The sequence below is a fragment of the Venturia canescens genome, chromosome 10 (assembly GCF_019457755.1).
Source record: "Venturia canescens isolate UGA chromosome 10, ASM1945775v1, whole genome shotgun sequence".
NCBI lineage: Eukaryota > Metazoa > Arthropoda > Insecta > Hymenoptera > Ichneumonidae > Venturia > Venturia canescens.
This window is the reverse complement of record NC_057430.1, coordinates 14,602,601-14,630,581: the sequence shown is the minus strand read 5'-3', so window position 1 is coordinate 14,630,581 and position 27,981 is coordinate 14,602,601. Positions and strand designations below refer to the sequence as shown.

General features: G+C 41.3%; 1 protein-coding gene across 2 annotated transcripts in view; it reads left to right on the top strand.

The window, feature by feature from the left end:
- The window catches only part of LOC122417520 (titin-like), a 140,313-nt gene that overhangs the window by 110,860 nt on the left and 1,472 nt on the right, over window positions 1-27,981 (top strand). For both annotated transcript variants that reach the window (XM_043431063.1, XM_043431064.1), the window contains 18 exons: window positions 613-13,200; window positions 13,526-13,551; window positions 13,625-20,804; window positions 21,203-21,250; window positions 21,330-21,440; window positions 21,514-21,666; window positions 21,744-22,107; window positions 22,394-23,001; window positions 23,430-23,562; window positions 23,652-24,358; window positions 24,574-24,955; window positions 25,024-25,178; window positions 25,358-25,951; window positions 26,033-26,187; window positions 26,278-26,428; window positions 26,902-27,006; window positions 27,123-27,320; window positions 27,454-27,759. In XM_043431063.1, coding sequence (XP_043286998.1) covers window positions 613-13,200; window positions 13,526-13,551; window positions 13,625-20,804; window positions 21,203-21,250; window positions 21,330-21,440; window positions 21,514-21,666; window positions 21,744-22,107; window positions 22,394-23,001; window positions 23,430-23,562; window positions 23,652-24,358; window positions 24,574-24,955; window positions 25,024-25,178; window positions 25,358-25,951; window positions 26,033-26,187; window positions 26,278-26,428; window positions 26,902-27,006; window positions 27,123-27,320; window positions 27,454-27,759 — 23,964 coding nt within the window. The remainder of the gene's footprint in view (window positions 1-612; window positions 13,201-13,525; window positions 13,552-13,624; window positions 20,805-21,202; window positions 21,251-21,329; window positions 21,441-21,513; window positions 21,667-21,743; window positions 22,108-22,393; window positions 23,002-23,429; window positions 23,563-23,651; window positions 24,359-24,573; window positions 24,956-25,023; window positions 25,179-25,357; window positions 25,952-26,032; window positions 26,188-26,277; window positions 26,429-26,901; window positions 27,007-27,122; window positions 27,321-27,453; window positions 27,760-27,981) is intronic.

The window sequence follows — 27,981 nt, the reverse complement described above, 5'->3', positions numbered from 1 at the left end:
AATGATTAATCATAAACAAGGACTAGTTGAAATATTAACGATTAAATTTACTACTAATGACAAATATTGAATTCTTATTTAATTTTCTATGTTACAAGGAGAAATCGAGAGTATTTCGAATCTTGAAAGTAAAGTATTCAAATGGAACCGAAGAAGTCTTTGCGACATACGATATCTCAGTATTGCAGTTTTTATCCGAATTGAAAAGACTTCTTAAATGCTGAAGAGTTTCCCAAGTATCCATAAAACTAAATTTGAAATAGGCGTTATGAACAATGTCTGCATTATGACTTTAAAATTGCATGAAAAAAAAATTGCATTGAAATTTTGTATAAGAATTTAAAGAGCAATATTTTCAGCATAAAAATGAAAATCTAAAGAAGATGCTGTTTGATTAGATTTACTTCCAAGTTAATAGGTTTACACACAGCCGTCTTTGCGCTATGTATTTGGTAAGGTGTAAATTAACGATATTCAAGTGTTGTATACTGACTCAGAGAAAAGCCTCGATCCGTTATCAAGTCTTGTAGAAGTCAAACCAAAAAGGCAAAGCAAGCGGCAAACAGATCACAGACACTCTAATCACATCACAACTCTTCTGTAACATTTCAGAAACAACAGAAGCACGCGTGCAACATCACAGCACATTAATACACGACACAGAACACGATATCCCAGATACAACACAACAGCCGGTGTCCGAATCGGACACCGAAGTAACCGAAGAATACACGACTAAATTCAGGCGCGGTAGTAAGGATGAAGAAACTTCTGCCATCAAAACGAAGAGGACAATAATACGTAAGAAAAAACCGTCTCCTTCCGACCGAGATAATGTCGTAGTCATCGAAGAAGAACTTGAAGATGTAAAATCTCAGTTACCAAGCATACCGAGAAAACAATTCATGCCTATAGAAGAAATAACCGGTGATACAGGTGTTGAAGAAATAATCCCATCGAGCATTGAAGAAGCCGAGGATATAGTTGAACTGGAAAGAGGAATTTCTTTAGAAGAAACTCCCGTCGACATGGATTTAGCTGACGTCACCCTTGACAAAAAGGAAAAGCAGATAGCTCAAAAGTTCAACACTGAAAAAGCCAAAACGGTCGATTTCGAAAAACGCACAGAACGTGAAGAAATTCGAGAAGAAGTATCTGTCAGTCAAGAAATTACTGAAAAAGGCAAACCGAGAAGGATCACGAAAAAGAAAATCATCCGTAGGAAAGGCAATAAACAACAGGTAACTGAAGAGCAAACCGTTGAAGAAGAAGGTAAAGCTCCAGTTACTACTTCATTGGCACACCCGGAAGAGGAATTCATTCCTGAAGAAGCCACTGAACCTCTGCCATCGCTCGAATTTACCAAACCTACTGAGCGTGAAGAAATTCGCGAAGAAGTTACTGTCACACAAGACATTACTGAAAAAGGCAAACCCAGAAAGATAACGAAAAAGAAAATCATTCGTAGGAAAGGAAATAAACAACAGGTGACGGAAGAGCAAACCGTCGAAGAAGACGGTAAAGCTCCAGTTACTACGTCATTGGCACACCCGGAAGAGGAATACGTTCCGGAAGAAGCCACTAAACCTTTGCCATCGCTCGAATTTACCAAACCTACGGAGCGTGAAGAAATTCGCGAACAGGTTACTGTCACACAAGAAATTACTAAAAAAGGCAAACCCAGAACGATCACGAAAAAGAAAATCATTCGTAGGAAAGGCGATAAACAACAGGTGACTGAAGAGCAAACCGTTGAAGAAGAAGGTAAAGCTCCAGTTACTACTTCATTGGCACACCCGGAAGAGGAATTCATTCCTGAAGAAGCCACTGAACCTCTGCCATCGCTCAAATTTACCAAACCTACTGAGCGTGAAGAAATTCGCGAAGAAGTTACTGTCACACAAGACATTACTGAAAAAGGCAAACCCAGAAAGATAACGAAAAAGAAAATCATTCGTAGGAAAGGAAATAAACAACAGGTGACTGAAGAGCAGACCGTTGAAGAAGAAGGTAAAGCTCCAGTTACTACTTCATTGGCATACCCGGAAGAGGAATGCATTCCTGAAGAAGCCACTGAACCTCTGCCATCGCTCGATTTTACCAAACCTACGGAGCGTGAAGAAATTCGCGAAGAAGTTACTGTCACACAAGAAATTACTAAAAAAGGCAAACCCAGAAAGATCACGAAAAAGAAAATCATTCGTAGGAAAGGCGAAAAACAACAGGTGACTGAAGAGCAGACCGTTGAAGAAGAAGGTAAAGCTCCAGTTACTACGTCATTGGCACACCCAGAAGAGGAATACGTTCCTGAAGAAGTCACTAAACCTTTGCCATCGCTCGAATTTACCAAACCTACGGAGCGTGAAGAAATTCGCGAAGAAGTTACTGTCACACAAGACATTACTGAAAAAGGCAAACCCAGAAAGATCACGAAAAAGAAAATCATTCGTAGGAAAGGCAATAAACAACAGGTGACTGAAGAGCAGACCGTCGAAGAAGACGGTAAAGCGCCAAAGACAACCATTACCGCTCACCCAGAGGAAGAGATTGTTCCTAAAGAAGCGACTGAACCGTTGCCATCGCTCGAATTTACCAAACCTACGGAGCGGGAAGAAATTCGAGAAGAAGTAACTGTCAGTCAAGAAATTCCTGAAAAAGGCAAACCCAGAAAGATCACGAAAAAGAAAATCATTCGTAGGAAAGGCAGTAAACAACAGGTGACGGAAGAGCAAACCGTCGAAGAAGACGGTAAAGCTCCAGTGACTACGTCATTGGCACACCCGGAAGAGGAATACGTTCCGGAAGAAGCCACTAAACCTTTGCCATCGCTCGAATTTACCAAACCTACGGAGCGTGAAGAAATTCGCGAACAGGTTACTGTCACACAAGAAATTACTAAAAAAGGCAAACCCAGAACGATCACGAAAAAGAAAATCATTCGTAGGAAAGGCGATAAACAACAGGTGACTGAAGAGCAAACCGTTGAAGAAGAAGGTAAAGCTCCAGTTACTACTTCATTGGCACACCCGGAAGAGGAATTAATTCCTGAAGAAGCCACTGAATCTCTGCCATCGCTCAAATTTACCAAACCTACTGAGCGTGAAGAAATTCGCGAAGAAGTTACTGTCACACAAGACATTACTGAAAAAGGCAAACCCAGAAAGATAACGAAAAAGAAAATCATTCGTAGGAAAGGAAATAAACAACAGGTGACTGAAGAGCAGACCGTTGAAGAAGAAGGTAAAGCTCCAGTTACTACTTCATTGGCATACCCGGAAGAGGAATGCATTCCTGAAGAAGCCACTGAACCTCTGCCATCGCTCGATTTTACCAAACCTACGGAGCGTGAAGAAATTCGCGAAGAAGTTACTGTCACACAAGAAATTACTAAAAAAGGCAAACCCAGAAAGATCACGAAAAAGAAAATCATTCGTAGGAAAGGCGATAAACCACAGGTGACTGAAGAGCAGACCGTTGAAGAAGAAGGTAAAGCTCCAGTTACTACGTCATTGGCACACCCAGAAGAGGAATACGTTCCTGAAGAAGTCACTAAACCTTTGCCATCGCTCGAATTTACCAAACCTACGGAGCGTGAAGAAATTCGCGAAGAAGTTACTGTCACACAAGACATTACTGAAAAAGGCAAACCCAGAAAGATCACGAAAAAGAAAATCATTCGTAGGAAAGGCAATAAACAACAGGTGACTGAAGAGCAGACCGTCGAAGAAGACGGTAAAGCGCCAAAGACAACCATTACCGCTCACCCAGAGGAAGAGATTGTTCCTGAAGAAGCGACTGAACCGTTGCCATCGCTCGAATTTACCAAACCTACGGAGCGGGAAGAAATTCGAGAAGAAGTAACTGTCAGTCAAGAAATTCCTGAAAAAGGCAAACCCAGAAAGATCACGAAAAAGAAAATCATTCGTAGGAAAGGCAGTAAACAACAGGTGACGGAAGAGCAAACCGTCGAAGAAGACGGTAAAGCTCCAGTGACTACGTCATTGGCACACCCGGAAGAGGAATACGTTCCGGAAGAAGCCACTAAACCTTTGCCATCGCTCGAATTTACCAAACCTACGGAGCGTGAAGAAATTCGCGAACAGGTTACTGTCACACAAGAAATTACTAAAAAAGGCAAACCCAGATCGATCACGAAAAAGAAAATCATTCGTAGGAAAGGCGATAAACAACAGGTGACTGAAGAGCAAACCGTTGAAGAAGAAGGTAAAGCTCCAGTTACTACTTCATTGGCACACCCGGAAGAGGAATTCATTCCTGAAGAAGCCACTGAATCTCTGCCATCGCTCAAATTTACCAAACCTACTGAGCGTGAAGAAATTCGCGAAGAAGTTACTGTCACACAAGACATTACTGAAAAAGGCAAACCCAGAAAGATAACGAAAAAGAAAATCATTCGTAGGAAAGGAAATAAACAACAGGTGACTGAAGAGCAGACCGTTGAAGAAGAAGGTAAAGCTCCAGTTACTACTTCATTGGCACACCCGGAAGAGGAATGCATTCCTGAAGAAGCCACTGAACCTCTGCCATCGCTCGATTTTACCAAACCTACCGATCGTGAAGAAGTTCGCGAAGAAGTTACTGTCACACAAGAAATTACTAAAAAAGGCAAACCCAGAAAGATCACGAAAAAGAAAATCATTCGTAAGAAAGGAAATAAACAACAGGTGACTGAAGAGCAGACCGTTGAAGAAGAAGGTAAAGCTCCAGTTACTACTTCATTGGCACACCCGGAAGAGGAATTCATTCCTGAAGAAACCACTATACCTCTGCCATCGCTCGAATTTTCCAAACCTACGGAGCGTGAAGAAATTCGTGAAGAAGTTACTGTCACACAAGACATTACTGAAAAAGGCAAACCCAGAAAGATCACGAAAAAGAAAATCATTCGTAGGAAAGGAAATAAACAACAGGTGACTGAAGAACAGACCGTCGAAGAAGAAGATAAAGCGCCAAAGATAACCATTACCGCTCACCCAGAGGAAGAGATTGTTCCTGAAGAAGCAACTGAACCGTTGCCATCGCTCGAATTTACCAAACCTACGGATCGTGAAGAAATTCGCGAAGAAGTTACTGTCACACAAGAAATTACTAAAAAAGGCAAACCCAGAAAGATCACGAAAAAGAAAATCATTCGTAGGAAAGGCGATAAACAACAGGTGACTGAAGAGCAGACCGTTGAAGAAGAAGGTAAAGCTCCAGTTACTACTTCATTGGCACACCCGGAAGAGGAATGTATTCCTGAAGAAGCCACTGAACCTCTGCCATCGCTCGATTTTACCAAACCTACCGATCGTGAAGAAGTTCGCGAAGAAGTTACTGTCACACAAGAAATTACTAAAAAAGGTAAACCCAGAAAGATCACGAAAAAGAAAATCATTCGTAGGAAAGGCGAAAAACAACAGGTGACTGAAGAGCAGACCGTTGAAGAAGAAGGTAAAGCTCCAGTTACTACGTCATTGGCACACCCAGAAGAGGAATACGTTCCTGAAGAAGTCACTAAACCTTTGCCATCGCTCGAATTTACCAAACCTACGGAGCGTGAAGAAATTCGCGAAGAAGTTACTGTCACACAAGACATTACTGAAAAAGGCAAACCCAGAAAGATCACGAAAAAGAAAATCATTCGTAGGAAAGGCAATAAACAACGGGTGACTGAAGAGCAGACGGTTGAAGAAGAAGGTAAAGCTCCAGTTACTACGTCATTGGCACACCCGGAAGAGGAATACGTTCCTGAAGAAGTCACTAAACCGTTGCCATCGCTCGAATTTACCAAACCTACGGAGCGTGAAGAAATTCGCGAAGAAGTTACTGTCACACAAGACATTACTAAAAAAGGCAAACCCAGAAAGATCACGAAAAAGAAAATCATTCGTAGGAAAGGAAATAAACAACAGGTGACTGAAGAACAGACCGTCGAAGAAGAAGATAAAGCGCCAAAGATAACCATTACCGCTCACCCAGAGGAAGAGATTGTTCCTGAAGAAGCGACTGAACCGTTGCTATCGCTCGAATTTACCAAACCTACGGAGCGGGAAGAAATTCGAGAAGAAGTAACTGTCAGTCAAGAAATTCCTGAAAAAGGCAAACCCAGAAAGATCACGAAAAAGACAATCATTCGTAGGAAAGGCGATAAACAACAGGTGACTGAAGAGCAGACCGTTGAAGAAGAAGGTAAAGCTCCAGTTACTACTTCATTGGCACACCCGGAAGAGGAATGCATTCCTGAAGAAGCCACTGAAACTCTGCCATCGCTCGATTTTACCAAACCTACGGATGGTGAAGAAATTCGCGAAGAAGTTACTGTCACACAGGAAATTACTAAAAAAGGCAAACCCAGAAAGATCACGAAAAAGAAAATCATTCGTAGGAAAGGCGATAAACAACAGGTGACTGAAGAGCAGACCGTTGAAGAAGAAGGTAAAGCTCCAGTTACTACTTCATTGGCACACCCAGAAGAGGAATGCATTCCTGAAGAAGCCACTGAACCTCTGCCATCGCCCGAATTTACCAAACCTACGGAGCATGAAGAAATTCGTGAAGAAGTTACGGTCACACAAGAAATTACTAAAAAAGGCAAACCCAGAAAGATCACGAAAAAGAAAATCATTCGTAGGAAAGGCGATAAACAACAGGTGACTGAAGAGCAGACCGTTGAAGAAGAAGGTAAAGCTCCAGTTACTACTTCATTGGCACATCCGGAAGAGGAATGCATTCCTGAAGAAGCCACTGAACCTCTGCCATCGCTCGATTTTACCAGACCTACGGGTCGTGAAGAAATTTGCGAACAGGTTACTGTCACACAAGAAATTACTAAAAAAGGCAAACCCAGAACGATCACGAAAACGAAAATCATTCATAGGAAAGGCGATAAACCACAGGTGACTGAAGAGCAGACCGTTGAAGAAGAAGGTAAAGCTCCAGTTACTACTTCATTGGCACACCCGGAAGCGGAATTCATTCCTGAAGAAGCCATTGAATCTCTGCCATCGCTCGAATTTACCAAACCTACGGAGCGTGAAGAAATTCGCGAAGAAGTTACTGTCACACAAGACATTACTGAAAAAGGTAAACCCAGAAAGATAACGAAAAAGAAAATCATTCGTAGGAAGGGCGATAAACAACAGGTGACTGAAGAGCAGACCGTTGAAGAAGAAGGTAAAACTCCAGTTACTACGTCATTGGCACACCCGGAAGAGGAATACGTTCCTGAAGAAGTCACTAAATCTTTGCCATCGCTCGAATTTACCAAACCTACGGAGCGTGAAGAAATTCGCGAAGAAGTTACTGTCACACAAGACATTACTGAAAAAGGCAAACCCAGAAAGATCACGAAAAAGAAAATCATTCGTAGGAAAGGAAATAAACAACAGGTGACTGAAGAGCAGACCGTCGAAGAAGAAGGTAAAGCGCCAAAAACAACTATTATCGCTCACCCAGAAGAAGAGTTCGTTTCTGTAGAACGTCCACAACCTTCAGAATGTGTGGAAAATCCCGAAGCGGTGTTTATCACCCAAGACATAACTGAGGAAAATAAACCAAGGAAAGTTACGAAACGGAAAGCAATACCAGAGAAGAGACTGAAACATCAAAGGGCCGACGAACAAACTGTCGAAGAAGAGGGTTCGGCTCCAGTGGTTATGTCAACTCAATTTCCCCAGGAAGATATTTCTCCTACCGAGAAAATACCAGAGGAATTTCTGAAACCAACAAAGAAGATGACTCGGGAATCAAAAGATCTTCCGGTACCAGAAGATATTGCAGCTCGGAAAGCAAAACTAAAACCTCTCCGCGTCAACTTAGAAGTAAATGAAGTTAAACCTACAAAACTAAAGATCTCCAAACCCGAACCCGAACTGCCTCATTTCGCACAAATTAAATTAAAGAAAGCTCCAATTATTAAACGCAAGGACAACGAAAAAGACAAATTTCCCATAATTCGTTTGCGCAGTCGTATAATATTCTGTGAGTGGCCTCCCTCAGTGCTATACCTCAAAATCTCTTTTCTTAAGCCTCAATTTATTCAAAACGGAATTTTATCGCACTCCATGGAAGATGCTATTAAACTCCGGAAGATCAAACACAAAAAGTTCAAGCCCACTAACCAGAATGAGTCAATTCTCGAGAAACTTGATGCCGAATTCGAGGAACTCAAGAACGTTCCGTTAGAAGACATGCCTGAGAAAAAGGTTTATCAACGTACTCCGAAGCTTGAGAAGCTCGACGAACAGCTGGATCGAAAATTGAAATTCGGTAAAGGAAAAGTACCAGAACAAGCAGATGATCTACCAGAGAATATAAAATTAAAGAAAATTCCCATTCAAAAATCAAAGGACGAAGCGGCATTAAAACCTGTTGAAAAGCCCGAAATTGCACGAAAAAGCGTCAAAAAGCCTGATATTGGAGATGAATTACCGGATGGCCTTATGTTTCAACCTTATGACGTGCCATCGGTCGAGACTGATTTCGAAAAATTCAAACCTCTCGAAGACGAAGAAAAAACCAATGTCCCGGAAAAATTGGAGGGTCAAAAGAAGCCAAAGCGGAAGCCAAGTAAACCAGAACAAGAATTTGAGAACATTGTCATTTTTCCGGGTCAAGCAAAGTCCGAAATAGACGAAGAAACACCGGAACAAAAGTTCAAGTCTAAGCAGGGCCCCAAACCAGCGGAGGAGAAAGAGAAAATACATCTGAAACCCTGGAAGAAACCAAAGGATGAAATAACTGAAGAGAAACCGTATGATGATAACATCAGGTACATACCTTCCGACAAAAAGCATGAAGAAGTCCCGGAAACAATCGAGACTCTAACAACACGAGAAATCGTTGTAACATCCAAGAAAAAACCAAAAAAAATTACAAAAAAACGTATTATAAAAAAGAAGGGAATAAAACAACAGGTGACAGAAGTTACAACGGTAGAGGAAGAGGGTGAAGCTCCAGTTTTCTCCATTGTTGAACATCCTGTGGAAGAAATTCTTCTTGATGAGATAGTTGTTCCATTGCCTTTAGTTGAGAAATCGATCGAGGACACACAACCAGAAGAAACTCGTAAACAGGTGACCATCAGTGAAATAATAACTGAGGAAGGTAAGCCGGTAACGGTGACAAAAAAGCGAACCATCAAACGACGAGGAAAGAAGCAAACGGTTGTCGAGGATGAAATAATTGAAGAGGAAGGTGAGGTTCCAATTGTTTTGCATACTGAGATACCCTGCGAAGAAATAATAGAAGAGGAAACGTATAAACCTCTAGATATTATTGAGGTACACGAACCGTCACTTATTGAGGAGACCACTGAACAAGTGAGCGTTACCGAGGTATTAACAAAAGGAGGACGACCGCAAAAGACAACGAAAAGGCGAATTATCCAAACCAAAGATAAACAGCAAAGAATTTCGGAAGAAATAACCGTTGAAGAGGAAGGAAAGTCACCTCAAAAATCTCGGACCGATCAAATTCTCGAACGAGCACCTACGGCTATAGAGTTCGAAGAGCAGCCAGCTGTCCTTGAGGAAATACAAGAAGAGGTCAAAGTCACTGATACTTTGACGCCTAAAGGCACACCAAAAAAATTCACCAAGACAAAAAAGATCATCAAGCGCGGTAAAGCAAAGAAAGTAGCGGAGGAAATAACTGTTGAAGAGGAAGGCAAGGCCCCAGTGACTGTTGTTTTTGAAGAAACTAACGAAGATGTCACTGTTGAACAGAACGTTACATTCTCATTGGAACACGAGAAACCTGAGGATGTTGAAGTTTCTCAACAGATCAGTGTTACGGAAGAGGTGACAGACAAAGGCAAGCCACGAACAATTATTAAAAAGCGTGTCGTTCGGAAAATAGGCAACAAACAGAAAGTAACTGAACAAGTAACTGTAAAAGAAGAAGGAAAAGTTCCCGTGACGACGGTGCTAGATGAACCATTCGAAGAAGTGCTTATAGACGAAAAAACTCATGTATTGCCAATCATTGAACAAGCCACTCCTACTGAAGAAGAAGTAGTTAGTGAACAAGTAGTTGTGATTCAGACAGTAACACAGCAAGGAAAACCGAAGAAGATAACGAAAAAACGAGTTGTACAGAGACGGGGTGATGAACAAAAAGTCCGGGAAGAGACAACGATCGAGGAAAATGGCAAAAGCCCAATATTAACTGTTGTCGAACATCCCATTGAGAGTATCATCTTCGAAGAGACAAATAAACTCCCTGAGCTGATACCGGATGTTGTGCCAGAAGTTGTTACTTCTAAAACCACGGTCATTGAGGAATTAACGCCTCAACTGAAACCCAAAAAAATAATTAAAAAACAGACGATTGTTGAAAAGCCACATAAGAAGCCTCGAGCAACTGAAGAGACAACTATCATAGAAGAAAACCAGGAACCTGTAACGACTGTATGTGAACTTCCAGCTGAAAAAGTTGAAGAAATTATGAGTAAACTGCCCAAAACGAAAAAATCAAGTAAGAAACCCAAGAAGGTACCAAGCAAAGACGAAGAAACCGAAATCAAAGAAATAATCGCAAAGGAATCCGAAGAAATTCCAATTTTCGTAGACACAATAATCACTGAAGAAATTCAAGAAACTCCTGATAAAAAACTCAAAAAAGTAACTAAGAAAAAAACAGTATCTAGGAAGAAGGGTAAACAACCCGAAATCATTGAGGAAATTACTGTTGAGGAGGCAGACAAGACACCAAGAAAAACCACAATCATCGTGCCGGTCACCGAAATTTTCGAAGATGGCGAGGTCATAGAACTTCCGGCACTTGATGTACCATCCGAAGCAACAATCGTCGAAGTAACGCGCGAACATGTCACAGTTTCGGCGGAGGTGACAGAACGAGGGAAGCCGACAAAGATTTCAAAGAAACGTACCGTAGTTCAAAAACTAAACGAAAAGCCCGTAATCATCGAAGAAACAACTGTGGTCGAAGGAGACGAACAACCCATAACGACGGTTCTGGAACTCCCCATGGAAAAAGTGGAACAAATGCTTCAGGAACAACCAAAACCAAAAGGAACAAAAAAACCAAAGCGAAAATCAAATACTGTAACAGACGGTGGAAAAGAATTCGGAGTCACTGAAATTCCCAAGGGAGAGACTGAAGACTACCCAGATGTTATTGACACAATAGTTACCGAAGAGATACACGAAACACCGGATAAAACAACGGAGAAGGTAACGAAGAAAAAGACGATTCGCAGAAAGAAGGGTAAGAAACCCGAAGTCATTGAAGAAACTATAACAGAGGAGGTAGGCAAACCACCGAGAATTACTACGGTTGTCTTGCCTGGCGAAGAAATAATTGAGGAAGAAAAGATGTCAGATTTCCCTACACTCGAGGAACTATCTGAGACTACAATTATCGAAGCAACCCGGGAAAAAGTTACTGTAACAGATGAGATATCTGATCAAGGGAAACCAAGAAAGATAACGAAGAAGCAGAAGATCGTTCATAAACGCGGTGAAGATAAAAAACTCGTCGAACACGTCACCGTGGAAGAAGAAGGCAAGGAACTAGTAACTACAGTGAGTGAAATTTCCAAAGGAATAATCGATGAATATAAATTTGATATTCCAGAACCACCGAAGAAAACCAAAAAGATTGCGAAAAGGAAACCACTTACATCTATTGAGAAATCTCCTGAAGAGGTTCAGAAAATGACAGAGCTAAAACAGAAGCTGAAACCCCAATTGATGAAAATTGAGCGGAATGAACAAAAGCCCGTTAAACTAAAAATAGAATCTCCACAAATGCCCGAGTTCGCTCAAATTAAATTGAAAAAAGCAATAGTGTCAAAGAAACCAAAAGACGCGGGCAAAAAACGTGATGCATTTCCGAAAATTATGTTACGTAGTCGAATAGTTGCCCACGAATGGCCACCTTCTCTACAGTATCCGGTGATCACTGAACTTGAGCCTATCTATGTTCAGTCAGGTATACTATCTCGAAACATGGAGGATGCGCTTAAAATCAAAAAGCCAAAGCAGCGCACACACAAGCCGATGAAGAAAGAGCTAACCGAATTGGAAAAACTCGATTTGGAGTTTGAAGATTTGAAGAAAACGCCATTGGAAACTATTGAAGATAAGTCGGTTTACGAGAGAACACTGAAGCCAAAGAAACCCAAGACAGAAACACCGGAAAAGTTCAAAGTTGGTAAAGGCAAAGTGCCATCAAAAGAAGAACCGGAAGATGAAATAGTCACTCTTAAAAAGATTCCAAAGGTTGACAAAGACGAATCAGAAGTTGTAGACGAATTACCAAAGAAGAAAACACCAAAGTTGAAGCAACAACTATCCAAAGAAGATAAAGAATATCCAGAGCTGACGTCGTTTGAGCCTTATGATGTACCATCAAGCGAAACCGATCTCGAAGAGCGTGAAGCTCCTGAAGTACGTGATAAGGAAGAACCCGAGAAAGATAAGCCTGTAAAGAAGCCTTCGAAATTGAAGAAGAAAAAACCAGAACCTGAGATGGAATCGATTCCGATTGTGCCTGGCGTGCCTAAACCACTAAAAACGGAAGAGCAACCAGAGATAAAATTCAGAATACCTAAAGGCGACAAGCCTGAAGAAGAGCAGGAAAAAATCAAGCTGAAGCCTTGGAAGAAAGACAAGAAGCCCGAAGACCAAGAAAAAAATCAAGACGATGGCATAAGATATTTACCACGAGATGAGGACGTTGTTGAGACCGTGGAGACGGTGACTACCGAAGAAATTTATGAAGAGCCTGGCAAAAAACCTAAGAAAGTAATGAAGAAAAGAACGACGAAGAAAAGTGGTGATGACATTCCTCGAGTTACTGAACAAGTTATCTCCCAACAAGAGGGCGAACAGCCAATAATTACGACAACGTTTGAAGAAGTCGAGGAAGCTGATATTCCCGTTGAAAACCCAGAGGCGATAAAACCGAAACTGGTAGAAGAATTAAAGGAACGTGTTACGGTCACGACAGTAATAACAAAGGAAGGGAAGCCGGCGAAAATAGTGAAGAAACGTACGAGCAAGAAACGCGATGGTAAAGAGCAGGTAACCCAAGTGATAACGGTTCAAGAGGAAGGTAAAGAACCGGTAACTACGGTAATCGATGAAACTGAAGACACTACACCAATATCACACGAAAAACCGAAACACAAAAAACCAAAACAGTCTAAAGATGTCGAGCGGGGTCCAGAAGGTGAGCCTACTTGTCATATAATACTTTATACTATTCTTCATATTTACTATACATTTCATTATACCAAATACGTTTATATGATTATTCGTGATATACTAGCACCCAAACTATCGGACGATACAAAATTGGAAAATAAAAAACGTAAAATCGATACAACAGCGACCCATCAAAAAACGAACAGTCCCCTCTATGCGTATGACGACACACGTATTACTATAGCACATGAAAAATTACGCTGATCTTCCGCCTTTTATGTTTTTACCTTCGATAATATCTGAACTGCAATTTGGCCTTCACCAATTAATCGATTGAATTCATTGCGCAGGTATCACCCAGGAAAGACTACAAGAGGTGAGACTCGTTTGGATTTGTTTTGTCACTGCTCATGAAGATTTTTCCTTAAAATTGTACTTTCAATATGCAGGAAGTCGTCGAGGAGGTGACTGAGGAGACGTCGAAAACTCTTCCCAAGACGCGCAAGTCTAAAAAAGCGGTAGACGAGGTCACCGAAGAAATTGTTGAGGAAATCATCACCGAAATACCGAAAAAACAAAAGGCCAAGACGCTTCCGGAAGAAATTGAAACTGTAGAGATCACCGAGGTTGATGTTCAGGAGGCGACAAAGGATGACGTCATCACGGAGGAAAAAGAGACTATCGACATTAAGAAAAAACCAACGAAAAAAATCGTCAAGAAAACAAAAACTGTCGTTCGCGACGATGGAGCTCCAGACGAGATTGTTGAAGAAATCATCATCGAAAAGCCAAGGGAAGAGCAAGCCATACCTATTGAGGAGGAACATGAGCAAAGCGTGGATATCACTGAAGTAACAGTAGAAAAGGCACCGAAGCGGAAACCTAAGAAAACAGTGGTAATCGCAGAAAAAACAGAGGAAGAGATAATTGAAACTGTAGAAACGCCTACTTCGAGAACAATCAGGAAAAAGTTGCCTGGAAAGAAGGGCAAGCCGGAAGAAATCATTGAGGAAATCATCGAGAAACCGAGTGAAGAATCCGTTTTCATGGAAGAGCAACAAATTATCGAAATCACAGAAACTCCAACGAAGAAGGTGATCAAAAAGAAAACAGCAGTTACTAGAGAAGACGGCATTCCTGAAGAAGTTATCGAAGAAATCGTCATCCACAAACCGAAAAAAGAAAAAGCAAAGCCCATTGTTGAGCAATTAGAAACAGCAAATATAACAAAAACTGACGTAATGTTGGGACCCAAAGAGATTATCGAGACTGTGGAAACTCCTACGAAGATAACAACTAAAATCCGTAGAAAATCATTGAAGAAAGACGTGCCTGATGAAATAGTTGAAGAAGTTGAAATAAAACCAGTAGAGGAACGTACGTTTATGGAGGAACAGCAAATCGTTGAAATCACGGAAACACCAACAAAAACAATCATCAAAAAGAAAAAAGCTCTAACACGAGAAGATGGTGTTCCTGAAGAGGTCCTTGAAGAGATTGTGTTGCACAAACCAAAAGAAGAAAAAGCAAAACTTCGGGTGGACAAGTTGGAAACTGCAAGGATAACAAGAACGATCGTCCAACAGGCTCCGGAAGAAAAGGTCACCGTCGTAGACGAAGAAATAATAGAAACCGTGGAAACTCCGACACAGCGAACAACCAAGAAGCGCAGGAAGTCTTTGAAGAAAAATGTTCCAGATGAAATTATTGAGGAGATTGTTATGAAACCTTTGGAGGAAAAAACTTTTATGGAGGAACAACAAATAGTTGAAATAACGGAAACCCCCACAAAAACTATTATCAAGAAAAAGACTGCAGTCACGAATGAAGATGGAATACCAGAAGAAGTGATCGAAGAAATTGTTCTGCACAAACCCAAGATGGAAACCGCTAAGTTCTCGATAGACGAACTCGATAGGGCAAGAGTAATAGAAACCGAGGTAAAAGAAGCACCGGAAATAGTTGAAGAAGTAATCGAAACCGTAGAAACTCCTGCGGCAGTGAAAATAAAAAAACGCAGGAAATCAGTAAAGAAAGACATACCAGAGGAAATAGTGGAAGAGACAATTGTAAAACCAGCTGAAGAGTCGACATTCATGGAAGAGCAACAAATTGTCGAAATCACTGAAACACCAACAATGAAAGTCATCAAAAAGAAAAAAGCTGTAACACGAGAGGACGGCATACCCGAGGAAACAATCGAAGAGATTGTTATCCACAAACCGAAACCTGAAAAGGCTAAGAAAGCTATTATTCCGAAAGAAGGTATTCAAGTCACCCAAGTTATTGCAGAAATGGTACCGGAAGAACTGGAAGTGACGAAGAAACCACAAGAGGAAGAAGCCATACCAAAGGAAGATATTCCGGAGGAAGCTAAAGTAGTGGAAATAAAAACAGAAAAGGCTCCGAAAAAACCGACCGAAGCGGTCATTGGGGAAATTGAGAATCAAAAAGACCAAGTTGAAGAAATAAAACCTAAGAAGCCTAAGAAAGTGAAGGCGGATAAAACGATATCACCGAAAGAGAGCGTTGAAACAACCGAAGTCATTTCATCAGTCACGACGGAAGATCTTCCCGACCGTGAAAAGCCTGAAGAGGAAGAAGCGGTTCTTGTACAAGAAAAGGATGATACGAAAGTCCAAGTGGTTGAAGTTCCTGTTAGTAAAACCCCCAAGAAAAAAAAGAAGATTCCTGAAGAAGGTAAACCGGCGGAAGAACAGCCTGAGAAAACCTTGGAAAAAGAACTCAATGGTCATGCTCCCGAAGAAATCATTCCAGTGGAAGAGGCCGTCGAAGAGATCAAACCTACAGAAGAAGTGAAAGAGAAGAAAACAGTAAAAAAGACGAAAAAGAAGAAGCCCGTAGCCAAGAAGGATGAAATTGAAGAATGGGTAGAGCCTGAGTATGAACGGCCGGTCCTGGAACCAATGCCTGAAAAGATTCAGTGGGAGCCTACGAAAAAGAAGAAAGAAAAAGAGCCCGTGTCAGCTGAGCCACTAAAACTGGTGCCTCAAAAGATCGAACGAAAAGAATTTAAAGCTACAAAATTGTCTTATTCTCAGCCGGAGGAACAAGTTCAATTCGGCACAATAAAACTGAAGAAAGTTTCCGTTCCGAAAAAGAAAGAAGCACCGACAGTACAACTGCCAAAATTCCTTCTCAAAAGTCGTATAACCTTCATCGGCGATTATCCGCCAGAAATACAGAAACCCGTGTTAACGGTTCTCGAAGAGAATCCTGTCCAGGCTGGCATCCTTTCACGAAACACTACGGAAGCCCTAAAAGTTTTGAAAATGAAATTTAAAAAGAAAAAACTTTCTGAAGTCGAACTGACGGAATTAGAGAAACTGGATAAGGAGTTTGAGGAGTTGAAGAAAACGCCGCTTGAAGAGCTTGAAGACAAGTCCGTATACGAACGCCCAGCAAAAAAACCAACACCGGAGGAAGAAAAACCAAAACCGCTGAAAATTGGCAAAGGCAAAGTCCCCGAAGAAAAGAAGGTCGAGCCTGAAGATATTAAATTGAAAAAGATTCCTGAGAAAAAGGCCGAGGAAGTGGAAGAACCAAAGAAAAAACCTAAGAAAACGGAGCCCACCGAAGAGCTGGCTCCGAAAGAAAAACCAAAACCGAAACCGAAACTAGAACAAGAAGAGCTCAGACCATTGGACTTTGAAAGGCCGGAGTTAGAAAAGTATGTTCCTGAGGAGGAAGAGAAGCCAGTAGAGCCAACTCCTGAAATCGAACCTAAACCATATAAGCGTCCTTCGAAGAAAAAACCTGAACAAGAAGCGGAACAAATACCTTTGATTAAAGGCGTGCCAAAACCATCGGAACCAGAGGAAGAACCGGAAGTCAAATTCAGAATACCGATGAAAGAAAAACCCGTGGAAGAACCAGAAACAATAACTCTTAAAGGCTGGAAGAAGGATGTGCCAGAGGAGGAAGGATCTGAAGAGTTTCCGGAGGGGCCGACTTATATACCAACTCAAGCACCCAAGGATCTCAGTCCCGAGAAGGAAGTCCCAGTTACGAAAGAACCAAAGAAGAAAAAGAAGAAACCACTACCGAAGAAAGATGAAATTGAAGAGTGGGTAGAGCCGGAATACGAGCGACCAGTTCTTGAGCCCATGCCGGAGAAAATTGAGTGGGAGCCTACGAAAAAGAAAAAAGAAAAGAAAATAGAACCTGTTAAAGAAGAGCCCATGAAAGAAGAATCTACAGTCGAAGAGCCTTCGAAGCCAGAATCCGTCGAAGAAAAGCCTGTGGAAGTCGAGTCTTTCGAACACGAAGTTCCCAAAGTGGAACCCGTAGAAACACTCGATGTAGTGACGATTAGGAAAAAACCTAAAAAGGCACCTGAAGTTGAAGACGTCACGGAAGAGATAGTAATGAAAAAACCCAAAAAGAAAGAAGAAAAACCTGAAGAAATGGTTGAAGTGGTGATTGAAAAGAAACCAGAGAAGCCCGTCGATGAACAGGCGGCTGATATTGTCATAGAGAAACCTGCTCCTTCGGAAGTCCAGGAAATAGAAGAGATTACAGAGGAAGCAACAATCAAGAAGGAACCCAAAAAGAAAAAGAAAAAGCCCGAAAAGAAAAAAGACGAAATTGAGGAGTGGGTCGAACCAGAGTACGAACGTCCTGTCCTTGAACCGATGCCGGAGAAAATTCAGTGGGAACCCTCGAAGAAAAACAAAGAAAAGAAAGAAGAACCCGTCAAGGAAGAACCGGTAAAGGAGGAACCTGTCGATGAGGAACCTATAAAAGAAAAACCTTTCAGGGAAGAACCGGTGGAAGAAAAACCTGAAGAAGTAACGGAAGCTGTGACTATAAAGAAAAAACCGAAGAAGAAACCAGAAGTGCCAGAAACTCCCGAAGAAGTCATAACACTAAAGCCCGTTGCTCCAAAAGAGACAGATGAAAAACTCGAAGAAGTTGTCGAAGCAGTTCTGGTGAAAAAGCCAACAAAGCAACCATTAGAAGAAGAGGTAGCTGACGAGATTGTCATCAGAAAGCCTGTCGAAATTGAGGAGATTAAAGAAGTCAAAGAGATCACGGAGGAAGTAGTAGTGAAGAAAGAACCAAAGAAAAAGAAGAAACCTGAGAAAAAGAAGGATATCGAAGAATGGGTTGAGCCAGAATACGAACGACCAGTTCTCGAGCCAATGCCCGAAAAGATCGAATGGGAGCCAACTAAAAAGAAAAAGGACAAGAAAGAAATAATAAAACCAATCGTGGTCCCTGAAAAACCAGTTGAACTTGAAGAAGTTCCTGAAGCTGTGACGATCATGAAAAAGCCTGCAGAAAAACCCAAAGCTGAAGAAAGTTCGGAAGAAATTTTCGTCAAAAAACCGACTCCTAAGTTAAAACAGCCCGAAGACGTCGAAGAAGCGGTAGTGCTGAAAAAACCGAAAACTCCTATCTCTGAAGATGAGGCGCAAGAAATTGTTATCAAGAAGCCGATGAAAGTGGAAGAAACGAAAGAAGTTGAGGAAATCACGGAGGAGGTTACTCTGAAGAGAAAACCACGAAAACCGTCAATTGAAAAAGAGGAGCCTGAGGAATCATTGGTTATTAAGCCGCGTCCAGTTGAAGTATCGAAAGATGTGGAGGAGACAACAGAAGAGGTGAAAATCACTAAGAAGCCTGAACAAGCACCAACCATGGAAGAAGCTGCCGACGAAATCGTCATAAAAAAACCCGTTCCCGTCGAAGAAGTCAAAGAAATCGTTGAAGAAACCGAAGAAGTAGTTGTGAAAAAAGAACCAAAGAAAAAGAAGAAAAAACCAGAAAAAAAGAAGGACGATATCGATGATTGGGTTGAACCAGAATATGAACGACCTGTTCTGGAACCAATGCCCGAAAAAATTCAATGGGAACCGTCAAAAAAGAAGGAAGCAAAGGAAGAACCAGTGCCATCCAAGCCAGTCACGGAGGAGCCCGAAGATATTTCGAAAGTTGTGACACTCAAGAAAAAGCCCACCAAAACTGTGGAAGTTGAAGAGACTACTCAACAAGTTGTGCTCAAAAAACCTGCGGTCGTAGAGAAGAAAGATGAGCAAGTGACCGAAGAGGTGATTATAAAGAAACCAAAGAAAGCCCCAGTCGAAGAAGAAGCAGCCGACGAGATTGTAATCAAGAAACCAGTATCCGTTGAGAAAGTTGAAGAGACACAAGAGATCACGGAAGAGGTAACAATCAAGAAGAAACCTAAGAAAAAACCAGTTTCCGAAGAGGTTACCGAAGAGGTCACTATCACGAAACGAGTTCCCACTGACAAGCCTGAAGAGGTTGAGGAAATTACTGAAGAAGTCACTTTGAAGAAGAAACCGAAGAAAAAACCTGTCATTGAAGAGTCTGCTGACGAAGTCGTGATTAAGAAACTATTGCCGGAAGAAAAGCCTCAAGAGATCGAAGAAGTTACCGAAGAAGTGACTCTTAAGAAGAAACCAAAGAAAAAACCTGTCATCGAAGAGGCTGCTGACGAAGTCGTAATCAAGAAACTTGTACCGGAAGAAAAACCTGAAGAAATTGAGGAGGTTACGGAGGAAGTAACTTTTAAGAAGAAACCAAAAAAGAAACCCATCGTTGAAGAAGGTGCTGATGAAGTCACAATCAAGAAGCCTGCACCAAAGCAAAAGATTGAGGAAACCGAGGATGTGTCGCAAGAGGTGACATTAAAAAAGAAACCTAAAAAGAAACCTGTAATTGAGGAGGCCGCGGACGAAGTGACGATTAAAAAAGTCACGAAAGTAGAACCGGAAGAAGAAATGACAGAAGAAATAACAATAAAGAAGAAGCCCAAAAAGAAAGAACCAGAAGTAGAAGATGTCGAGGGTGGTGAGGTGACAATTAAAAGAAAGCCCAAAGCCGAAGTAACGGTCACGGAAGCGGAAGATGTTTCTACGGATATTAAGTTGAAAAAGAAAACTATAAAACGTACAGTAGACGAAGCGGCTGAAGAATTGGTAATCCAGAAAACAGAAGAAGTCGAAGGCCCGGAAGTGGTGGTTGAAGAAGTAGTCGAAGAATTTACCATTAAGAGAAAACCACCGAAAAAAGCACCAAAGCCCATAGAGGAGAGCTACGAAGACGTGACCTTGCGCAAGTTACGACCAAAGCGAAAACCTCGTCCTGACATTAAGGAAGTCACGGAAACGGAAAACGTTACATTCCGTCCACGCACAACGAAAACAAAAGAGGACGTCGAGCAGGAATTCAAGATATCGTTGAACACATACGAGGAAGAGGATATTTCCATGTCAGGTAAGGTTCGTTTGAAACCAAAGAAACGGCAGCCAACGTATTCGGAAGAAACAGGTGAAGAAACAATACGAATAGTGCAAGAGCCTGAAGACGATGGTCAGCCGATAGTCGAGGAGATTATTGACGAATCCGACGAGGATGTAAAGGATGAATACAGTATAGAAGAGCTGGACGTTGACGAGTTCAACATGCCGTTGAAACGCAAAGTAAAGAAACAACCGCGGCCTTATTCAGTCGAAGAGTTCGAGGAGGATGGAGTGAAGATGAAGCTAAAACGCGATCGTAAATACTCGTACGAAGAGACAGACGAATCATTGGCGCTGAAATTAAAATCAAAAAGACGCGTATCAACGTACGAGGAAGGTTCGACCAAATTATCATTTATATCAGTCGTGTGCAACAGAATAAAAAAATGGTGCTTACGGTAGCGATGCTTTACCGCTAATATTTCGAGAATAAAAGCTTTTTTCTAGACTGATCGTCGAACGCATTTGAGAATATAACCGTGAGTACAGCCAGCGCTTAAAGATCCACACACTCCTTTTCGTCGATACAAATTCCTAAATCCGCTCCTTTTCTGCCATCGATTATGGACACTCACACATCTTTGCGATAGAAAAGCATAACGGCATAGGGAATCTAACAAAACTGTGGTGGAGGCTGCTAACCAAAAACGCAAAAAAAATGAAGAGCAGCACGTTGCTCCGAGTGTAGCTTGCAAAGCTGACGAAATTAACCCGTATAATTCGAACTCTTTGCAGAGGAAGCTAGTCTGAGCATCACCAAAGAAGGAGATGTCTTCGATGAAGGTAAGTTTTACGTTTTTATGGGACAATCTCAACCTTATACAACATTGATCCATAACTCAATGATAAATTGCTTTTTTAGACGAGGAATATACAGTGCAGGATGGAGACACAATGTTCTCGATATGTTCATACGTTGCGGAAACCGACGAAGCGATTGATCTCGTCGAGGGTGAAAGAGTCTACGTTATCGGTATGAAATAGGAATCTTTTAAACAAATAGTTCTAATGATTTCTAGCTCAACTTTATACGTCTCTTTCAACAGAACACACCAACGCCGATTGGTGGTTCGTCCGGAAGCATTTGACTGCGGAGAAGGGTTGGGTACCAGCGCAATATCTTTTGGACGAAGTTCACTACACGATTTACCTTCAGCACAAGTTGCACGAGAAAATTGACAAATTGCCCGTTTTCGAAAGTGAGCCATCAGAATCATTTACACTTCGTTTCCAAAGCAGCAACGAACAATTCCATCAAATGATCAATTATTTTCAGAACCCGGTCCAAACGAGAAAGCTGCAGCGCCACGGTTCATCGAAAAGCTGCAGCCAATTCACACTCCAGACGGCTATACGGTGCAATTCGAGTGCCAAGTTGAGGGTGTACCGAGGCCTCAGATAACATGGTTCCGACAAACAGCGATCATCAAACCTTCACCCGATTTCCAGATTTACTACGACGAGGACAACGTCGCTACGCTCATTATTCGAGAAGTATTTCCCGAGGATGCTGGTACGTTTACTTGCGTTGCTAAAAATGCAGCCGGATTCGCGTCAAGCACTACCGAGCTTACGGTCGAAGCACCACTCTCTGACCATGGATCGGATATCACAGGACCATCGAGAAAGAGTCTTTCAAGGTAAGTGAGAAAAAATATTTTTAAGTATGGAAAATCTTATTCAAATCAGATCTTCAGTATTTCGCATCTTTATTTTATCAATGAGATCTCTCCATTTTTAACTTTTCTAAGATCAATTACAATGAAGGGCTACTACGTTTTATTGAACTGTTCATTGGCTACATTTTTATAGATTGTGAAATAAAAAAAAGGCGAAAAATGGAAAATATATTAGCGAAGCTAACACTTACCTCAAAGGCACTAAAAATCGATTCATGTAAAATAAATCGCTATATTAATTCTACAGGGAGTCATCACTGGCTGATATACTGGAAGGAATACCGCCGACCTTCTCGCGAAAGCCAAAGGCAAAATGCGTGAATGAAACGGACGACGTTATTCTTGAGTGTCGTCTGGTTGCTGTGCCTGAGCCAGAGATTACCTGGTACTACGAGAACAAAAAGATAGTGACAGAGAAGAACGTGGTGGTTGCAACTGAGAGCGATATGCACATGTACTGCAGTGTCATGAAGATCATGAAGGTGGAGAAAAAACAGGAAGGCCGTTACAAAATTGTAGCGAAGAACAGAGAAGGCGAGGCTGCAATTGAGATTCCTCTGAAGGTCAGAACAGGAGCTCGAGAACCGCCCGAAATTTTGGAACCTTTGAAGCCTTACGTGGTGAGAGAAGGAGAAACAGTGGTCCTGTCAACACAGATTGTTGGTACACCGACGCCCAAAGTGACATGGTATAAGGATGACAAACCATTGAAAAAAGAATTTACACCAAAAACGGAAGGGGATACTCACAGCCTGACACTTATTCAACCGCAATTGACTGACGCTGGAGAATATTCTTGCGTTGCTACCAACGATTTGGGAACCGCTGACACTAAAGCATCTCTCATCGTTGAAGGTACAAAATTTCAATCATCTTTTCTTCTTTTTCCGTTCATTATTGTGAGAATATAATCTATTGTGATGATATTTTTTCGAAATTCTGAATAAAATGAGCGACTTAAGCTAACACGATTTTATTACAATCTTACGTGGGGGCAAAATGAGCAATAACAATTTTCAATCGCTTTCTAAACATTTTTTCTGCTACTAATTCAAACGACTAGCTTACATTACAGTTGAAAAAAATTGAAGCTTCATTGATTCAAGACTAACGTTTTTACTGCGACGCTTTGCTAATATTCATTGCAGTTGATGCAAAGCCTAGGCATTCGCATAGCCATACGATGGAACGGGTAGAGGAAGAACCTTTGGCCGGTAGGTTGAATTAAACAAAAAAGAGAGTGTTCATGCGGTTAATCATACGTTTGGTATTCGCATTTTTAGAAACTCCGAGCGGGGCACCCGAACCTCCATTGTTCACGCAGAGATTCCAAGAACTTACGGTGCCGGAGAAAGGCACATTCAAACTCGTTGCCAAAGTTACCGGGAATCCAGTGCCGGAAGTCGCGTGGTTGAGGTGAGTTGAAACGGCGTGATTTTCATTCAATTTTCTGGCCCTTGGAAAATATCAATAGGAATAGATTGACTGAACCGACTTAATTTCAGGAACAATAAGCCACTGGAGAAATCACCGAACATTAAAGAGACGTATGATGGCGAGAATATAATCTTGGAAATAAAGAACGCTGATTCGGAAGTGGATGCTGGGGATTACAAGTGCACAGCGAGTAATCCAGTAGGAAAAGCCTCTCACGGTGCCAAAGTCACAGTCGACGTGCCAAGAGTAACCTTCACCAAGAAACTCGTTAAAAAGTTGGAGGTCAACGAGTGGAAAACACTCGAAATGACATGCGAAACATCGCACACAGTGTCAACAACCTGGTGGCACAACGACAAAGAAATCAGTGGAATGGATCATCGGGAAGTGATACAAGATGGTCGAACACATCGTTTGGTCATCAAGAGAACGACAATGAGCGACGAAGGCATGTACAAATGCACTGTGAAAAATCAGTCGACCTCTTGCGACGTCACGGTTAAACCAGCGAAGCCGGAATTCGTTCGTAAGCTTCAAGACTTTGAGGTGAAAGAACGTGACATCGCAATCCTCGAGGTTGAAATTACATCGGAAACAGCCGAAGTCACGTGGCAAAAGGATGGACAACCTCTATCGCCTCGAGATGAGAAACTCGAATTCGTCAACGAAGGAAACGTCAGAAAACTGTTTATCAGAATGGCGTCCGTCCACGACGAGGGAGAGTACACTTGTGCTCTTCCAACCGAAGAATGCACAGCTGAAGTTACCGTGGTCGGTGAGTACAAGGGTTAAATAATTTTCATCACTTCGAAGGGGATTCAAATCTTGTCCAATTTTTGAATTAATTTATGAATTGATCAAATTTATCAAATATATTTTCATTCATTTGATTTTCTAGATAATCTTTGAATTGAAATAGTTAATAAACTGGAATGAATCATTCATTCTAAACCAATATTCATTATTATTCTATTTTAAATGTAATTACAGAATTGCCACCTGAAATCATACGGAAAATGAAAGACGTTAAAATAGCCAGGGGAGACAAAGCGAAATTCGATATCGAGCTCACGAAGGGTGATGCCCTAGTTCGCTGGTTCAAAGACGGTCAAGAGTTGCTATTTTCCGAGCATGTTCGACTTGCTATCGACGGAAAACGACAAAAATTGAAAATCTTTGACGCTGAACCCGAGGATGCCGGTATTTATTCGTGTCAAGTTGGAGATCAAACCTCAGAAGCAAGGCTCATCGTAGAAGAGCCTGGAGTCGATCTAATTAGGAGACTACCGGACGTTACACTCGTACCTCTCGACGAAGACGCCTTGTTTACGATTGAGTTGTCCAGGCCAGACGTCACCGTCAAATGGTTCCGGTAAGATATATTTATAAAAAACGAAAAACTGGAAAGAACACGGTTTTTATAACTGACAATAATTCTAGAAAAACGGAGGAGATTAAAGAGTCCCGAAAATACACGATCATCGATGAAGGAACAGTGAAAAAGCTCATCGTTAGCGAATGTACCGTGGACGATGCTCTCGAGTACAGCGCAGTCATTCTGAACGTCAAAACATCGTCCAGACTCAAAGTCGAGGGTGAGTACAATATCAAAGCTGCAAAACTCAAATTCGACGTAAATGTCTCGCTACGATTATCTATCAATATTAAACATTTATGAACTGTTATGAATTTCGGAAATACTTATGCAATTTACGAGTTTTTTTCTCTATTCGATGCATCGACTCTCTTATCGAAAAAAATTGTGCTCCTTTAGTGGTTGAATCGTCACCGAAAATAGCAACGGAATCCCAAAAATTGTACAAAGCGAAAAAGGGCACAGATGTAGAAATGACAGTGAGATATACAGCATCACCAAAGCCGACCGAAGAATGGAGCGTCGATGGGCGGGTTGTTACCGAGTCCAAGAAGATCATAAAGACAATAAACGAGGAATTTGCTACGTTGACAATAAAGAAAGTTCAAGAAGAGAATGTGGGAGATTACACACTGAAATTAAGCAACGTTCACGGCGAAGCCAGCACAGAAATGAGGCTGGTAGTCGTGCGTGAACCTGGCAAACCTCAGGGACCTATAATCGTTAAGGATATAAGATCGGATCGCGTGACTCTAGAATGGAAAGAACCATTAGACTGTGGTGGCTGCGATCTCATCTCTTACACCATTGAGAAATGCATAAAATCGAAAAAGACCTGGACCAAAGTTGATGAAGTCAACAAAGACATAACCACCTACCGCGTCGAAGATTTGCAGAAAGATACCGAATACTTGTTCCGAATTATTGCTACAAATGAAGTTGGATCCTCCGAGCCTTTGGAATCTGACTCAGTATTTGCCAAAACTACCTTCGGTTGGTATTCGCTTGCTGGAACCATTCACCAGTGCAGCTTCGTAGATTTTTGTTTATCGTTAATAAAAATTGTTTTTACAGACAAACCCGGACCACCTCGGGGACCTCTCGACATATCGGGAATGACGAAAACTTCGTTCACTATAAAATGGCTAGCTCCGGAGAGCGATGGCGGTACTCCGATAACCGAGTACATTGTCGAAATGAAGGAAAGCAAGAAAAAGACTTGGACCAAGGTAATAATTATGAAGAGTCATGAGAAAGAACCGAAAATAGTCGTGAGGAAAAAAAATAAAATATTTATTTTTATACAAATTTTATATTAGATCGGAACGACGAAGGGCGACACGACAGATATAATCGTATCGGATTTGAAAACCGATGTGTCGTACGACTTCAGGATAACGGCCAAGAACGTTGCGGGCACGGGACCTCCGTACTTATCGGAAGAGCCAGTAACTGCGGGAAAACGTATAAGTGAGTGCAACGAAAATAACTATGAAGATTTGAATCTGATATTTTGGTTTCGAGAATTTTTAATTAAACGCTTATCGCTTTTGCTTAGAAATAATAAAGCTGACGGAAAACTCGATACACGCTCTGCTTGGCTTATTTCCCGCTACAAAGGTGACTTGTCGGTGTAAATCGTGCTGTCGCCCAAAGCCTTTCCCTGCATAGCCAAAAAACTGAGTCTTCATCAAACACATTAACATCAATATTTTTGAAATTACAGGCTAAATCAATCAAATAAATGTTGACCTCTAGTGAACAAACAAACAAATAAAGGCTACACAATAAAATTTGTTAATTGTACTCGCATGATCAAAAACAAAAATTATCAAAATGTACTAATTTTTATAATCGTCTTAAGAAATTTTCCCTTAACAACATGAATAATCTTTTGTTTTGCTTGGAGACAAAATTTTAAGAAATATTTCCGAAAATTTTAGCACCACCATCCTGCCCCCTCAACCTCCAAGTAACGACTGTGACAAGCAGAAGCGTTACTTTGGCTTGGTCACCACCAGAGAGCACAGGGGGTACAGAACTGACAGGTATGAAGAAGCAGTTACGAAATATGAAATTCTTGCAAAACCTTGAAAAATACAAGAATTCATAACACTGTTAAATCCTTTCTGCTAATTAATCGTGAACAATTGTTTATTCGCAGGCTACGTTATCGAGAAGAAATCATTAGCGAGCAAAGACTCTACGTGGACGAAAGTAGTGACCCTCGATGCAACCACACTGCAATATTGCATCGAGAATTTGAAGGACAGCGAATTCCTGTTTAGGGTATTCGCTGAGAACTGCATGGGTCTGAGCACACCGACTGTTTCCGAAAACGTTATCCTCAAGACTCACGCAAGTCAGTATTTCATAATTTATGATTTAAACGCGTTTATTATGAAATTAAAAAAAAAAAACAATGATCAGGCATTGCTCAATCTTCTCGACGTTCAGGTTTACTATGCAACAACTTTTTATACTTTTTTTTCCAGCCGTACCATCTCCACCGACTGCGCCACTGGAGATCAGACAAATCGCTGGCAACACGGTAGTCATAGAATGGGGCAGACCAGAATACGATGGTGGTGCTCCGCTCGAATTTTACAAAATCGCCATCAGGGACATCAAGAAAACCATGTGGATGGAAGTGGGCCGTGTTAATGCTGATATACAAAAACTTATGGTTCGGGATCTTCAGGAGGATCATGAGTACCTTGTCAGGATCTATGCGAAAAATGAGGTGGGCTTCAGTGAGCCTCTCGAGTCCGAAGAACCATTCAAAATTGTTCCAGCCTCAGGTAAGATGAAGTTTCTATCAGTGAAAAATAATATCACATTCAAAGCATTCTTTTTCACGAAAAACCAATTTATTATAGTCAAAAATGTAAATTCAAAGTCCTCAATAATGAACAATTATTCAACTTTTTTAAAATAATTTAATTCATTCGTGAATATCATTGCTTGAAATTCATTTGATTAAATCGACAAATTGATATTGAGGATTAAAACTGAATTATGGT